This window comes from Sapajus apella, unplaced genomic scaffold, assembly GCF_009761245.1.
Source record: "Sapajus apella isolate SASKATOON/1434 unplaced genomic scaffold, GSC_monkey_1.0 scaffold184, whole genome shotgun sequence".
NCBI classification, from domain to species: domain Eukaryota; kingdom Metazoa; phylum Chordata; class Mammalia; order Primates; family Cebidae; genus Sapajus; species Sapajus apella.
The window spans coordinates 1127003-1144920 of record NW_022437124.1 but is presented as its reverse complement, the minus strand read 5'-3'; the positions used below and the strand labels follow the sequence as shown (position 1 = coordinate 1144920).

The following is a 17918-nucleotide window of genomic DNA, read 5'->3' as shown; positions in this document are numbered from 1 at the left end:
TTTGGTGAGTCCTTCAGTAAATCACCCAACTAGTGGGTGATTATGGGACCCCTGAGACAGATATAATTATTGAGATGATTGTATTTAATTTTTATTTATTTATTATTACCTTTTTTGAGACAAAGTCTTGCTCTATCACCCAAGCTGGAGTGCAGTGGTGTGATCTTGCCTCACTGCAACCTCTACCTCCCGGGTTCAAGCAATTCTCCTGTCTCAGCCTCCTGAGTAGCTGGGATTACAGACACATGGCACAATGACTGGCTAATTTTTGTATTTTTAGTAGAGATGGGGTTTCACCATATTGGTCAGGCTGGTCTGGAACTCCTGACTTCAGGTGATCCACCCGCCTCGACCCCTCCAAAGTGCTGGAATTACAGGCCTAAGCCACTGCATCTGGCCACGATGGCTGTATTTTGATCAGTCATTCTGCTATTTATTGATTACGCAGTTATTTTTTGTTCCTATTTTCATGCTTTGGTTTGTGTTAATCAATTATTATTTTATTTTGGTATTTAATTTGTTCTTTTCTGATAGTTTCCATTATTCTTTTGAGGTTTCTTATCTGTTTACCACCCCTCATATTTTTCTATAATTCTTAGAATATATTTTCTTTTGACAATTTTAATAATAGCTGCTTTGAAGTCTTTTTTGCTAAATTCAACATCTGGGTCCACTTCCAGTGCATTTCTATTGATTGCCTTTTTGCCTATACGTGGGTCACACTTTGTTTTTTCAGATGTCTAGTAAATTTTGGTTGAAAACTGGACATTATAGATAGTAGCTTTAGAATCTATTGTGTTCTGAAGATTATTAGTCATTTGTTGTATTAGGTAGTTAGAAGTTAACTCACTTGGAATCAAAGTGCAAACTTTGTCTTCCCTACTATTCAATTGCTAGTATCTGCTTTTTCTATAGTCTTCCGCTGCTACTTTAAAGAAAAAAAAAAAAACCTGGCCATTTGGGAGGTTTCCTCTTTTCCTGCATAATTTATTAGTCAACCAAATATTTGGACAGAGAATATACTTGGACTTTATTGCTTCTCTGTGACTTACTTGCTTCTAGGGATTCTTCCCTCAGTTCTGACTTTGCAATTTTGGATTCTGTTCTCCACCTCAAGCCTGCAAGACTTTAGCTTTCTACTACCTGAGCTGCACATTCTTCGGGAATAAATACAGTCAGCCAAAAACCAGAAAACCCACCGATCTCACTCTGTCATTCTCTTTTTTGAAAGTAAATTTCTCTCTGGTCTCTGCCTGCTTTTTCACTATGTTCTTTAGGCCTCCCACGTGCATGCACAGTATAGCTGGTGAATTGATCCAATGAGTTTTTAATTTCAGATATGGTATTTTTCACTTCTTGAATGTCTAGTTGGTTCTTTTGTTATGAATTCCAATTTTCTTTTTTTTGAGACAGAGTTTCACTCTTGTTGCCCAGGCTGGAGTGCAATGGCGTGATCTCGGCTCACTGCAACCTTTGCCTCCCTGCAACCTCCACCTCCTGGGTTCAAGTGATTTTCCTCTCTCAGCCTCCTGAGCGGCTGGAATTACAGCACCCGCCATCACGCCTGGCTAATTTTGTATTTTTAGTAGAGATGGGGTTTCTCCATGTTGGTCAGGCTGGTCTTGAAAGCCTGACTTAAGGTGATTCACCTACCTCAGCCTCCCAAAGTGTTGGGATTACAGGCGTGAGCTGCCATGCCTGGCCGACCCAATTTTCTTTTAACATGCATCTTATTCTTTTTTATCAATTTTCACATACATTTTTGACATATCAGTCATGGTTATTTTTAAATCATTGTCTGCTAACTCCAATATGAAGGATCTACCTCTATTTCTGTTTTTCTCTTGATTTTAAAGTCACATTTTCCTGTGTTTTTGCATACCTAGCAATTTTGTATTCTGGAGGATCCATATAAAAGAATAATAGAGAATCCAGGTGGTATCTTCTTCCAGTGTGAGTTTCTCTTTTCTTCCGTCGATAGGATGAGAGATTGATTACCTCAATCCACCCAGGAGTTTAACTGGATTGGGACTACATTGTAATTGCAGTCAGCTAGGTCTGCTCTGGTTCACCCCTATGCCTTAGACATGGTCCTCCAAGGCTTTCGACTGAGAGTGTAGAAGCCTTTGTCTGCTGAGTCCTGAAAGCACAGCACATTCTATTCTGCTCTTTGGAGATTCTGAGCTTCAGATGCAGCAGATTGTCTTGAGGTGGAATCCGGCTATGTGCTCAAAACAGGCCCTTTCTCTCTAGCAGGATTTTGTCTCCTAAAGAATGCAGAATTATAGATTCATTCTACCTTTTTTTCAAACACAGCCTCTCAGCTTCTTTCTGGTATCCCCAGAATTCAACTAATGTTTCACAGGAATGCTAACCGCATTTGCAGCTCTCCAGACTTCCAGGCTATGATACCAGCCTTGCACAAAGCCTCAGCACTTTCTCTTTCCTCCTGCAGAGTCCCACTGTATAGCTCAGCCTGATGTTCCCTCAGTGCTTAGATTCAGCAAATGGCTCCGTGAAGAAAACAGCAGGTAATAATCATCAGCTTATTCCAGAGAGACTTCCCACGCTCTTTCCAATTCCAATTCATCTAGTCTATGTTGCTCTCATAGCTCTCTGAGTTTTCTGATTGTTGTACAGGAGGATTATGTGGCCATGACCTATTTCCACAAGTGGAAAGCCACTTATGGGCAACATCTTAATCAAATCGGTGTTTATTGGCTGCGCACAGCAGCTCACACCTGTAATCCCAGCACTTTGAGAGGCTGAAGCAGGTGGATCACTTGCGGTCAGGAGTTGAAGACAAGCCTGGTCAATGTGGTGAAACTCTGTCTCTATCAAAAATGTAAAAACTAGCCAGGTGTGGTGGTGCATGCCTGTAATCCCAGCTACTCGGGAGGCTGAGGCACAAGAATCACTTGAGCCTAGGAGGCCGAGGTTGCGCCACTGCACTCCAGCCTGGGAGACAGAGTTAGACTCTGTCTCAAAAGAAAAAAAATAAAAGCCCAAACTGCTGTTATTGTAGCCAGGCTCACGCCTGCAATCCCAGCACTGCAGGGGACCAAGGAGGGCAGATTGCTTGCCTGGGCAATATGGCAAAACCCCGTCTCCACAAAAAATACAAAAAGTAGCCCAGTGTGGTAGTATCGGTCTGCAGTCCAAGCTACTCAGGAGGCATAAGTGGGGGGATTGCTTGATCCTGGGAGGTGGAGGTTGCAGTGAGTCGAGATAGTGCCACTGCTCTCCAGCCTGGGTGACAGAGCCAGACCCTGTCTCAACAACAACAAGAATACTATTGATATCTATTTTCTTTCAAGAAAAAAAACTGGTGTTTATTGCAGTGACACAAAAACTCTACTTGATATTAAATCATACTAGCTATTTGATTTTAGATAATTCACTTAATATCTCTTAAGGATAATAATGGCTACTTCTTTGGGTTCTTATATAGGTCAAGGGAAATAATATTTATGTAAGCACTTTCAAAATGCAAAGTGCTTTACATAAAAAGCGATCCTTTTATTCATTCAAAGTCACTTATTGAATACTTAATATATGCTAGACACTTTGCTAGGAGGTAGGTGGAAGAAATGCATGAATAAGATTGGAAAACATGGTCTCTCAGGAAGCTCGTAATTCTAGTGGAGAAGAAAAATACATGATTAAATAACAGCATTATATTTTTACTATTGTAGATGTAGGTATAAAGTAAAATGGCAGCACAGAAAAAGGAGTAACTCAGTATACTCTGATAGGGAAGAAAAATTATAGGACATGTCCCAGAGAAAGTGAGGATTTAGCCAAATCTCAGGGACTTACAAGTGAAAATAAACCCATTTTGTAGAGACTACCTGTGGTCCACCCGAATCCATTCTCAATCTGTTCCATAGCAGATAGCCATAGTTGGTTAAATAGCTATGCAGCTGGAGAATATAATCTCATGCCTCCTTGTACCTAGGTATGACATGGCTATATCACAGTTCTCACGTAGATGAAAATAAGTAAAGTTTGCCATGTATGGGTCCTGGCCTTAAAACCATATATATGGTCTCACAAGAAGCTCCTAATTCTACACACACATATATTCTCCATGCTTCTTTAAGAGCTAGAGTACAGGCAGTCTTATTCTTACCTCAGCCCTGCAGACAAGGATGGCAACCTAGGAAATAGTTGAGCAACAAGATAAAGAAACTCCAGTCCCTAAAAGGCCATCTGCATCAGAGACATCCTACTAACTTCGACTCCTCACCTCTAAACTGTTTCATGAGAAAACGGTAACTCCTGTTTTATTTAAGCCACTATTTTCGTAACTTTTTGTTACAGTATCTCATCTGTACTATACCTAATTGCCCTAAATAAATACTTGCAAAAGCCAATAAGCAAAAGATGAACAACTCAAATGGAACATGGGTGAAGACCATGAACAGACAACTTATTTAGATGGCCAGTACACATATGAAAACACATGTTCAAATTTACTAGTAATTAAAGAAGTACAAATGAAAATAAGATGTCTTTTTACCTATCAAATGATTATATGTACCTAATACAACCTAGCAATTCACTTCAAAGGGAATTTAGTTTAGAATATGGGAATATGTTTAGAGTTACTATAATTTATATAATTCTGAATTCAGAAATAACTTATGTGCACAACCCCAGGTTATTGCATTAAATAGATTATGGTATAGTGGAATGATACTCCATTACTAAAAAATAATTTGGCATAGGCCCAAATTAGAGTAATCCCAGCTGACTGGACAGTCATGTTTGAATGACTGTATTTGTGGACCCAGATTCTAGATACAGAAATATATGTTAGGCCAAGGTGCACAGATCATGAGGTCAGGAGTTAGAGACCAGTCTGGACAACATAATGAAACCCCATCTCTACTGAAAATACAAAAAATTAGCTGGATGTGGTTGTGTGTGCCTATAATCCCAGCTACTTAGGAGGCTGAGACAAAAGAATCACGTGAACCCAGGAGGCAGAGTTTGCAGTGAGCCAAGTTCACACCATTACACTCCAACCCGGGCAACAGTCCGAGACTCCATCTCAGAAACACACACACACACACACACACACACACACACACACACACACACTCACACACTTTAAGAGATTTTGATCCAACACAAGGATCAAAAAAAAAAAAAATGTCATTCTTTTCCAAATCCTTGTTAAAGGGGAAAAAAATCCCTAGGAAGTTATGCTGTGACTTGGTAACAAAAAAATTACATGATTTGTGTAGGCCCCTGCCTGAGAAATTATTCCATGATAATTGAATATATTTGTTTAACTGAAGTGGTTATGATTCATCAGAGGGCCCTTAATAAAATATAGTGAGTATTTTTCTGAGGCCTCTCATAACCATGAATCAATGATATACATTCTGGAATTTAATTTTGAATGTGGCTTCAGCTTCTGGAGGAAGAGAAGTGTAAGTTAACTTTGTAGCGCTCTCTTGGTGTGGTGTTGGTTTGTTTTCTTATGCTTATCAATAATCCACAGAAAGAAAAATAACAAATCTCACTTTGCAGTTGTGTTAAGTTGCCTCTTATAAAATCATTACTCTAAAGTAAATTAAGAATATAAAATAATTTGTTTAAACGGACTTTAAACTGTTATTTTTAAAAAGGCCAAACCAGGCTGGGTGCCGTGGCTCATGCCTGTAATCCCAGCACTCTGGGAGACTGAGGTGGGTGGATCACAAGGTCAGGAGTTCAAGACCAGCCTGGCCAACATGGTGAAACCCTGTCTCGACTAAAAATACAAAAAAAATTAGCCGGGCATTGTGGCACATGCCTGTCATCTCAGCTACTTGGGAGGCTGAGGCAGAAGAATCTCTTGAATCTGGGAGGTGGAGGTTGTAGTGAGCCGAGATTGTGCCACTGCACCCCAGCCTGGGCAACAGAGGGATAACCCGTCTCAAAAAAAAAAAAAAAAGCCAAATCAAATGTGATGAAAATGATAAGATTATAAAACAATTAAATGAAATAATGGAGATGGGAAGACCATCTTACTTTGGTTTCAGAACATCCTAGTCATATGGCTAAGTATGTACAGACATGTTTATCGTGGTTTCATTGAAAGGCTTTGCCTACTAAATGAAATATTTTTTGATTATTCAAAATATCTTAAAAGATATAGTTTCCAGAAAGATATCTATTTGGAGAACTATGAGCTATGGAGGGAATCAAAACTTTTTTTTAAAGCCACATAATGAAGCCACCAATGAAACAACAATCGAATTCACAGCAAAATGGAAAAACATCTGAAAGAACATTTTCAACCTCAGTGAGGTGAAAATGCACTGTGAAAAATTCCTTCAATAAAATTTCTAATACTGTTCAAGAATGCTTTGTTTTGGTCAGGCATGGTGGCTTATGCCTGTAATCCCAGCAGTTTGGGAGACCGAGATGGGAGGATCACTTGAGACCAGGAGTTCAAGACCAGCCTAGGCAACAGAGTGAAACCCTATCTCTAATATTAGCTGGGCATGGTGGCATGCATCTATAGTCTAAGCTACTTGGGAAGCTGAGGTGGGAGTTTCACTTGACCCCAGGAGGTAGAGGCTGCAGTGAGCCCCCTGATTGTACTATCGCACACCAACTTGGGTGGCAGAGTGAGACCCTGTCTCAAAAAAAGAAAAGAAAACCCACAAAAAACATGTGGGTTTTATATACTATGTTTTAAAGTAGTCCTTCATATTCCACAAGAACAAAATTTATACTTCCATAAAGACAGTATTTATTACTAGAAAGAGCAAATGGCAATCACTATTAATTTGTTTTAATATTATTTTATGAGAAAACATTGAAATGTGTATAGCTATTTTCTTATTTTGAAAAATATTTAAAATATTTTAATAGCAAATAATCAACATTAATATTTTGTTCATACTGAGATATTAATTAAAAATATTAATGGTGTTGATTATATTAATAAGCTAATATATGTTATATCAATAACTATTAAAAATTAAAACCATTATGCTTTTGACAAGATAAAACACATCTATGAAATGTTGGAGTTTTATATTCATATAGAATGTTGCTGGTTGCTGTTGAAACTAACTTCACAGAGTTTATGAAACTCAAGAATATTTTTGGTATCTCTGATTTTTGCCAGAATCAACATGACATAAATGTGTATATTGTATCTCTGTGAAAGACAAAATGTATATATGACTTTGCAGATGCTTAAGTTGAAATGTTTATGGAATTTCTAATTTATATTCACCTTTTCACTGCATGCAGATTTCTAATGTCTCTAGTTCTATATCTTTTAAGTTTCTTTTATTTGAATAAATTTGTTCTTCCTAGCTTTTGCCTTTAGAAATTATTTTATGATGGTTTGCAGTTTCATCCATGTCCCTACGCAATCTTGCATGTTCTTCACATGTACCCCAAAACCTAAAATGCAATAAAAAATAAAGTAAAATAAAAAATATATAAATAAAAAAGAAATTATTTTATGGAAGTTCATTTATCTACATTGAATGATTTTCACAGTGTATTAAGGGGAAATAGCAGGCTATGAGCTTATTTTTGTGCAAATGTGATATAAGGATAGAAAAAAGTCTACAGCAGATACTGGTTGTGCACAGTAAGGACCACTTGAGGAGCTTTTAAACATCCCATGACCAGACCCCACCTCAGCGTGATTAAATTAGAATCTCTGAGTGGGTGTCTCAGACATCTACTTCAATAGCTCCCCAGGTAAGCCAAGGCTGAGGACTGCTGATATAGAAGCATGTGCACAGCCTCCCTCAGCACACACACAGTACATCTACCTGTAATGTGGACTGCGGGGAGTTTACATTCTTCTTTTGGCTTATCTGCTTTGTCTACAATAAACATGCATATTTTCCTAAAACACACATGTACTTAAATGCATGTAGATGGAAGGGAGAGAGAGAGGGTGAAAGGAAAGATTTTAAAATTAATTTTTAAACATCTTTTGTAGAGACAGGGGTCTTGCTATGTTGCCCAAGATGGTCTGAAACTCCTGGCCTTAGACAGTGCTTCCACCTCAGCATCCCAAAGTGCTGGGGTCACAGATAGGAGCCCCTGCACCTGGCCAATTAAAAAAAATGTTTTAAACAATTGAGCTCCACATCAACACAGCACAAATCCAAGACAACAGTGGGGAAAACACGCATGGTGCCCTTCTGCCGTCCTCACAAGTAGCTGAAAAATGCTTCATGGGCAGAAGAACGAGTCAGGAGCTCACATCTGCTGAGTTTCTACCGTGTCATGACTTTATTTTTCACCGCCTTTAATTCCCACAACTACCTTGCTGGGTTGATAGATGATATTTCTCTTATAGATGGGGAAACAGACTCTTGGACAGATGAAGTCACTTGCTGAGTCGCATGGCAAGCACTCTGACATACGAACACTGTTTGAGCCAAAGGCACTGCCGGACTCCTGAAACTCACCTCCTACGGTGAAGAGGAGGGGTGGCCAGCACCAGCGCGTTTTCCTTTTGTGTAACTAACAGAAAGCTGTTAATCTTTCTTGCTTTTCTTCGCTTTTGTGGGAAATTGATACTTCATTAAGGCTTTTTAGATGCCACTTATTCTCCCCAAGCAACCTCCCGTTGCTTATTTTTGGATGACCACACATAGTCTTCATTCACTATGGGAAGCTTCACAAATCACTTTGTCAGACAAATTGTCTTGACCTTCCACTGAAAAGCAGTCGTTACCACTTTCTAATAATGGCCCATAAGTATATTTTTAAAAACCACCTGGATTCCTTTGAAAACATGGCCAGGACAGAGCCTTGTCACTTGTGTCTAAATGCACGGTAATTTTGCTGTCAGCCAGGATGATTTGACGCCTGACAGCAGTTGATGATAAAAAACAAAAAGAAAAGGAGGATCTAAGTGGCAAAAGCTACAGATGCCGGAGAGAATCAAGCAAGAGGAAGATATATTTTAGAAGCAACAGCTCTAATAAGTAAATTAACCATTTAAAATAGTATATCAATCAAGTTTTTTAAGTAAATGACGCTGTGGAACCCAACCTTCTTTTTCACATGCTTTTTTTTTGTTTTTAAAGACAAGAGTTTCACTCTGCCACCCAGGCTGTAGTGCAGTGGCATAATCAGACTCACTGCAGCCTCAACCTCCCAGGCTCGAGCAATCCTTCCATATCAGCCTCCCAAGCAGCTGGGTCTATAGGTGTGCACCATCACACCTGCTTAATTTTTAAAAACTTTTATAGAGATGGGTTCTTGCTATGTTGCCCAGGCTGGTCTTGAACTCCTGGGCTCAAGTGATCCTCCCACTTTGCCCTCCCCAAGTGCTGGGATTACAGATGTGTGCTACCACGCCTGGCTTCACATGCTTCTTAATGCTGATGCTGTACATCTACATTTCAGTAATATATATTTTTGATTAAAGGAAACATTTTAAGTTAAAGGGGCCAATCTGAGAAACATGGTAAGATTCTATAATATATATATATAATATATATTCTAAAATGTATTTAATATATATAATATATATTCTAAAATATATTTTATATTATATATATATATATAAATTAGCCACGCTGGTGGGTGTCTGTAGTCCAAGATACTCAGGAGGCTGAGTTGCGAGGATCACTTGAGCTCCAGAGGCTGAGGCTGCAGTGAGCTATGATTGTCACTGCACTCCAGCCTGGGCAACACAGCAAGACCATGTATCAAATAAAGGGGGTGGGGGAAGCATTCTGATTTCTTTCTGACCTTGTTCTTTATCACCTCCCTCAAGTTCACATTATTTATTGTGAGGATTTATTGGTTGGTGGCCCCAAATAACTTCAGAACAGCATAGTGGAACCCCAAATAACTTCAAAGACAGACTGGCTTCTTTGTTCAAAGCATCTCAAATGTTTAAGATAGTGTCCCTGACCAGCCGCTCTTCCCTCTGATCGCATTTGACCTCTGTCTTCTCAGACACTTTTTTTGCACATGATGGTATAAAAATAGGAAGCATAAGCTCTGGAGTTGGGCTGTTCTGGATTTGAATGCCTGCAGTGCAAATTACTGGTCATGGGGACTTGACAATAATTGTTTTATTTCTCTGAGCCTTAGTTTCTACACTGTCAAAATTGAAGGAAAACTTTCCATGTACTCCTTAGAAAAGTGTCAGACTAAACATGTCAAGGGCCTAGCCCAGTGCTTGGGACAGGGCAGGTAGTTTAAAAATGTTAGTTTACATCCCACAGCTGATTAACTTCAGTACGGCTCCCATCCGCCTCTATCTTCAGCATGTCATGACAGGGTAGTTTCCTAAGAATGTCACACCACATCCTCCCTGAGACTACATGATCACTGGAAATGGGGACAATACCCAGTCTTTTATAAAGATCTTGTAAACCCTGGCTCCAATAACAGGCAGTACTCAACATGCATGGCTAACCCAAATTTGTAGCCAAGTGCAATCTGGGTGTATGGCTAGGCTAGTGCTTGTCATATCAACTGTTAATATACTCTGTTCAGAAAACCTGGCAATGGCTGGTACATTTTTTAGTTCTAGCAAGGTATTTTCCAATATCCAGTAAAAATACAGATTTTTAAAAAACTATTCAAATCAATACACACTAGGCAGGATCATTTGAAAGTGTGCACTCTGCAAAGACAGCAAGTCAATATTTTATGGAGGCTATTGATTTTTTATTGTACACACACGATCCCAGGCTACTCTACAGGACCCCGCTGTGGGTCTTTTCTCCAGTGAGACACATCATTTAAAAAAAACGACACAGCAACAAAAAGCTTTGATGCTGTCTTGGAGAGGATTCAAGGAAAATATGCCTTCAATAAACTGCCCTGAGTCTTATAGTGTTCCAGATACAACATGTTATTTTGCAGTCTTGGATACAGTTTCTGAACTATCAACAGAAAATGATTCACTGATCTATGATATAAACTTCTGTGTGCTTTGAGGGAAAGCATCAGGACTTTTTGAAACCTCATCTACCTTTGTAGATCAGAGCATATAGTACCATGAATTACATAGGTGCTAAATAACTGTGGGCTGCCTTGAATCAATAGATCAGGGCTGATACGTTTGAGAGCAGAGAGAATTAATTTAAAAATCCTTTATTTTTATGTTTTAATTTTAAAAGTGATGCTCACAATCTTATCGCAGCTGAGATTTTTCAAGGCCGGGGTACTTTCCATAAGTTATGAAGCTTGCTAATTATGTTTGGAAGTTTGAATATACTTGTGCATATTTAGAATCAAATTCCTTCTGTTAATAAATATTCTTGTCTGTGAATATCTCTCCTTCAAATTCTGTCTGCTTCAGTTTCAAACAGTTTAAAATATAAACAGGCTTATCTCAAGCTACAAAATGTGACCTCTAAGCTAAGATTTGAGAAAGACCATCTTTTCTATTTGTACATCAGAGTAATGGGATGATTGAACATCATTCCAAATGGGAGTCAGTTCATTCAGTGAACTGGTGAAGTGGTAAACTAGATACATTGCTAATTATTGTGTCTTCCTGTAGCTACAGGTAAAAGCCAAGATGCCGGGCGCAAAGCGGCTCAGCACTTTGGGTGAGCACTTTGGCTCAGCACCTGTAAATTCTAGCACTTTGGGAGACCAAGGCAGGAGGATCACTTGAGCCCAGGAGTTCAAGGCTGCAGATACCACACCACTTTCCTCTAGCCTGGGTGACAGAGACAGATCCTGTCTCAAACAAAAACAAAAACCTACAGTGAGGGATCAATTATTTCCTATTGAAAAGGCAAACATGTATTATAAAAAGCTGGAATATTCAGCTTGGTGCAGTGGTTCACACCTGTAATCCTAGCACTTTGGGAATCCAAGGTGGGCAGATCACCTGAGGTGAGGCGTTTGAGACCAGCCTGGCCAACATGGCGAAATCCCATCTCTACTAAAAATACAAAAAATTAGCTGGGCATAGTGGCAGATGCCTGCAATCCCAGCTACTCAGGAGGCTGACACATAAAAATCGCTTGAACCTGGGAGGCAGAAGTTGCAATGAGCCAAGATGGTGCTCTGTCTAAAATAAATAAATAAATAAATAAACAAACAAACAAACCACATACACACAAGACTATGGTATTTCATGCCAAAGAAGCTACAGTAAAACTGGTGCTCTAAGGCACTGCTGACAGCAACAGAGAAAGATACCCTCCTGGAAAGAATTTAGGAAGCCACAAAAAAGTTCCTAGCCTCTGATTCAACTTCTGGGATTTCATCCTAAGAAACTTGTCCAAACAGGAACCAACCAAAGCCACGTGCATGAACATGTCCATTGCAGCACAATTTATACTGGTAAGAAATGAGAAGCTACAATACAGCAATGTTTAAGGAAGTTACAGTGTATCTACTCTATGGAATTTTAATTTCAATAACAATTATTGGCTACTCTAATTCCAGCAATTTGGGAAGCCAAGGTGGGTGGATCACTTGAGGCCAGGAGCTCGAGACTAGCCTGGCCCACATGATGAAACTTCGTCTCTACTAAAAGTACAAAAATTAGCTGGGCATGGTGCTGCTTACCTGTAGTCCCAGCTACTCAGAAGGCTGAGGTAAGGATTGCTTGAACCCAGGAGGCAGAGGTTGCAGTGAGCTGAGATCATGCCACTACACTCCAGGCTGTGTGACACAGTGAGACTCCATCTCAAAACAAATGAACAAAAAAGAGTAATTATCAAATAAACTGAAATATTAAAAAATGCTTGGAAAATGTCAAACTAAGCAATAAATAAAAATTGTTAAATACAAAGCTATGTGCTGTGTTATAGCAACAGCTATGTAATCAATGCCTATAATTCAGAAAGATTAGCCAAGATACACCAAAAGTGATGGCAGTTGCTTTGTTAGAAATAGAGCAGCATAGGAGTGTGGGTAATTTAAAAGTAGGCCAGGCATGGTGGCTCACGCCTGTAATTCTAGCACTCTGGGAGGCTGAGGTGGGTGGGTCACGTGCGGTCAGGTGTTTGAGACCAGCCTGACCAACATGGAGAAATCCTGTCTCTACTGAAAACACAAAATTAGCCAGCCATGGTGGCACATGCCTGTAGTCCCAGCTACTCGGGAGGCTGAGGCAGGAGAATCACTTGAACCCAGAAGGCAGAGGTTGTGGTGAGCTGAGATCACACCACTGCACTCCAGCCTGGGCAACAAGAGTGAAACTCTGTGTCAAAACAAACAAATAAATAAAAGTATTTCTATTTCCCAAACATGTCCTACTATGACAATATTTAATAAGTTTAAAAAACTACATAAGGCCTTCAGAGAAGAAAATTAAGTATCTTTTCCTATTTCTTTTTCCAGTGAGCAATAAACTTAACTGTCAAGTAAAACCTTCCTTAAACACAATTGCATTTCTTGTGCTTTGGCTTCAGTATATTTTATCTTGCTCTGCTGTGAGGATAGACATTTCCATCCTCTGTATTTGTTATTTTGGCTAAGGATACCGTATTTCCATGTTAGAATTTCTTCAGTTTTTTTCTACTGCCTTGAGATTGCACATAGGTATGCTTACAGCTGGGGATTTAAATTCTAAATATACATATACTTGACTTAATACAGTACTTTCTTTTTGAAGGCACGTTTGACAATTGGCTGGTTAATAATGCAATCTAAGTGATGGTGTACTTATAACTCTAAAATTCTATGGTTGTTTCTAGACTGTTCTTGAAAGGCTTATCATTTTAAGGAAGAAATCACACAAATGGGCCAGGTGCAGTAACTCATAGCTGTGATCTCAGCACTTTGGGGGGCCAAGATGGAAAGATCACTTGAGGCTAGGAGTTCAAGACCAGGCTGGGCAACACAGTGAGATCTCGGCACTACAAAAAATAAGCAAAATTAGCTGGGTATGGGGGCACACACCTATGGTCCCAGCTACTCAGCAGGCTGAGGTGGGAGGATCACTTGAGCCCCAGAGGTCATGAGCTGAAATCACATCACTGTACTCTAGACTGGGCATCAGAGTGAGATCCAGAAAGAAAGAAAGGAAAGAAAGGAAAGAAAGGAAAGAAAGGGAGAAAGGGAGAAAGGGAGAAAGGGAGAAAGGAAGAAAGGAAGAAAGGAAGAAAGGAAGAAAGGAAGAAAGAAAGAAAGAAAGAAAGAAAGAAAGAAAGAAAGAAAGAAAGAAAGAAAGAAAGAGAAAGAGAGAAGGAGAAAGAAATGGTAACAGAAAAGAAGAAATCATGGCCAGATGTGGTAGCTCACACCTGTAGTCCAAGCACTTTGGGAGGCCAAGGTGGGCAGATCACCTGAAGCCAGGAGTTTGAGACCAGCCTGGCTAACATGGCGAAACCCTGTCTCTACTAAAAATACAGGTTTGGTGGTGTATGCCTGTAGTCCCAGCTACTTAATCCCCTATTACGATTATAACAGGGCAAGAAACCTGAGAGCTTCTGATAGAGTCTCAGCTATGTGCCATGACTAAACACTTGCTGGTGTTCAGGCAAGTAGATGCTTTCAGTGGGTCTGAACAAGTTCTTTCTAAAAGAATAAAATGTCCCTCCACACCCTCATGTTCATCTCAGCCACCGCTAGATGGACACTGAGAGGATGCACATTCTTAGCTAAGAATGCAGTACACCCATTGCAGGAGCAACAGCCTCAGAGACCCCCTTCATGTAGCTAAAGGAAGAGTCATAAATTAAGTGGCTATAGCTCAGCCTTGGGCCCAGTTCTGATTCTTGGCAGTTCCAGAAAAAGCTCTATTTAGGAGCAGGAGATTAAAATCAGAGCCTTCATACATTGCTAGTGGGAATGTAAAATGTTGCAGCTACATGGAAAGCAGTTTGGCATTTTCTCAAAAAGATAAACATAGAATCAATATATAAAACAATTCCACTCCTACAGATATATACAAAAGAACTGAAAACAGGGACTCAGATGCTCATATGGCAATGTTCCTTGCAGCGTTATTTACTATAACCAAAGGGTAGAAACAAACTAAGTGTCAATCAATAGGCAAATGAATAAACAAATAATTCAGCAATAAAAAGGAGTGACATTCTGATATGTGCTACAACATGGATAAATCATAAAATTACAATGCTTAGTAAAACAAACCAGGCACAAAAGGACAAATATTGTATGATTCAACTTATATAAAATATCTAGAATAGATGAATTTATATAGATAGAACATAGATTAGAGCTTAACAGAGAATGCAGAAGAGGGAAATTGGAAGTTATTGTTTAGTGGATACAGAGTTTCTGTCTGGCATGATAAGTAAACTTTAGACATAGTGGTAATCGTTGCACAAGATTCTAAATGTAATTAGTGCCACTGAATTATACACTTAAATGGCTACACACACACATACACACACACACACACAACTACAATTTTTTTAACGTTTAAAAAAGTGATAGTGGAGGATGGATGGATTTGTGACAGATAGAGTGGGTTTTCTCAAAACAAAAATAAAATATACTGCAATTAATAAATATAAAATAAATTCAACTATGTTAAAAATGAAGGGCTTCTGTTATTTAAAATACAGCAAGAAAACAGGAGATTAAGAGGAATTAATCACTGCAGAATAATGTGATATCCTGGAAATACAGAATGTTTTCCCTCTTTGTGGGTTCTGATGCTCTCAATCCTAAAAATGGTGGTTTGTCCTGTGAAGGATGTATGTGTGCACAGTTAGCTCACCATTTGGACAATCAACAGAAGAATCTTGCATGCTCGGCTCACCCTGTGGTGCTTCCTGGATTTTCTTTAAGCTCCCACAAAGTGTACTCCGGGCTGAATGGCCCAGACTTGGAGAAGTATCCTACTGAGAGGTATGGCAGATCCCACTGAAAGTGAACCTACAGGAAGGAGCCAAGGCTTCCTGCAAGGTGCATGAAAATTGTCTGTAATTAAGTAGTGGTTAGCCAGGCATGGTGGTTCATGCCTGTAATCCCAGCACTTTCAGAAGCTCGAACTTGAGCCCAGGAGTTTGAGACCAGCCTGGGCAACATGGCAAAAGCTCATTACAAAAAAGTAAAAAATAAAAACAAAAAATAAAGTGGTGGTTAGGAGCACAGGACTCCAGAGTCAGACTCCCTGACTTCGCACTGCTAAAAGCTACAGTAATGAACATGTTATTTAACTTCTATCTACTTCAGTTTCTTAATCTCTAAGATGAGTATCATGATAGTACCTATCTCACAGAGATTTGGTAAAGATTAAATTACTTAAGGTATTGAAAGCCCCTGAAAGTACCTGGCATGTAGAAAGCACTTAGTAAATAGTAGTTCTTAAGGTTAATGATCTACATGTTGGAGGTAAGGGAGACCTGAGGGGAAGAAAATCAAGTTAGGACCAGGGTGTGCAATGAAAGAAATCCCTGTAAACAGTAGAATTCTTGGGTTATGAACAGCTCTAAATACACTGTTCTATACTAATTTGTCTGAATTATCTGTAACATTTCACTAAGCCTGAAATTACTGAACAGTCTAGTATAAGGTAGGGGTGTTATGAACTATAAAGGGTGAAGACAGTAAAGAAAAGTGGGGCCTGCCCTACAGAGGCTCTGCCCTTGCCCCAGCAGTCTCCTTTCCATAGGGATGGCATCAGGATTCCAAGAGAGAAGTGAGCAGAGCACAGGTTGGGGCCAGGAGCATGCAGAGGCACCCATGAGAGGCACTCAGGTACCTAGGAGAAAGCTGCCATTGTCCCAGATTTGCTGGAGAGCCCTGTTGGAAAAGGAAGGGATGGAGCAGGGAGCAGACACCTGGGTTACTTGGGAAACATTTTCTTCAAATTTCTTCTGTGTATCTACCTGCCTAGCCATGTGAGCTCACCAAGCTCACATGTAGTGAGAACTACAGAAGGATTGGTGGTGCGCATTTCTTTGAAGATGTTGTCCTCCACTCTTATTCTCCACCCTCCCCCCAACCCCCATTAGATTAGTGGTTTTTCTGTCAAACCATCAGGTAGAACATTTGAAAGGTCACAAAACAAAAGCAATTACCAGTTCATTTGTGTTTCCAATTGCAGCTTTATTTCCACACACACACTCACACAAAATCTACGTTGAAGTTACAGAATTACCACAAATGCCACATACCATTCAGACTCAGCAGAAAGCCCACAAGAAAAGCACAAAATGAATGGACTCACCTGCCCTGATGGGAGAAGGATAGGCAGAGTCACCTAAAGGGGAGCTGAGTCTTTGGGGTGAAAGCAAAGCCCAGGGTCAAGGGGAAAACAACACAAACACTGCATGGAGTCTTTCAGTGAGGCAGGGATAGATCATGCCAGTGGAAGGAAGGCTCTAGCATCCCTCCCCTTACCCAAGAACAGCACACCATTTGTGAGTCTGTCCACTGTGTCCCCAACAGCAATGCACAGATACAATTCTAGCAGCAAGAGCACAGAAACACAGTAAGAGCAAAAGGCAAAGCAGTCTGAGATTATGGGTTGATTTTCAGCCCAAGACACAAAGCCAGTTCAGACTTCTGAATTTTTCCATCCTTGTTCACATCGCAGTGACGCAAGAGAATCTCACGGAACTTATCAAGGTCCACCCCGCTGATGCTGGGCTGAGGGCGACAAAAGTAGTATGTCAACAGGCAAGCCAATAGTGGTCCCACCCTTTAACACCCTCTGATGCTCCCTAGACTTGGGGTGTGTCCTGCCTTGGAAGAGACTGGCCCCAGTGGTGAGAGAATGAGTCTATCACCTCATCCCACGAAACATACTGCAAAGGATAAGTTTTCTGCCAACAGCTTCATTTCTCAGCATGTCCCTTCAGGCCAAAAAAATGCACATCACTTCCCTGCAGTTCTTATAGAAAGCCTGCCTTATTAGCAAACATGGTAAAGATACTTTGCTTCAAAGTAGTGAACCACGATCATAAATTTCTGCCTTGCTTCACTGATGAGAACGTATATTTCATTATCTCCCTGCAGGAGGTTTTTGTGTC

General features: G+C 39.9%; 1 protein-coding gene across 4 annotated transcripts in view; it reads right to left on the bottom strand.

The window, feature by feature from the left end:
• The window catches only part of SCGN (secretagogin, EF-hand calcium binding protein), a 156009-nt gene that overhangs the window by 90523 nt on the left and 47568 nt on the right, over window positions 1-17918 (bottom strand). The window contains exons 11-12 of one of the 4 annotated variants that reach the window (XR_004265512.1): window positions 17017-17535; window positions 5068-5105 (exon numbers count right to left, since the gene is read on the bottom strand). The exons of 2 other annotated variants lie outside the window; for them this stretch is intronic. Coding sequence is in view for 1 of the 2 variants with exons in the window: in XM_032268640.1 (XP_032124531.1) it covers window positions 17407-17535 (129 nt within the window). In the remaining variant the exon portion in view is untranslated. Of the gene's footprint in view, window positions 1-5067; window positions 5106-16975; window positions 17536-17918 lie in introns of those variants that run through there. One more of the 4 variants, XM_032268640.1, reaches the window with a different exon arrangement.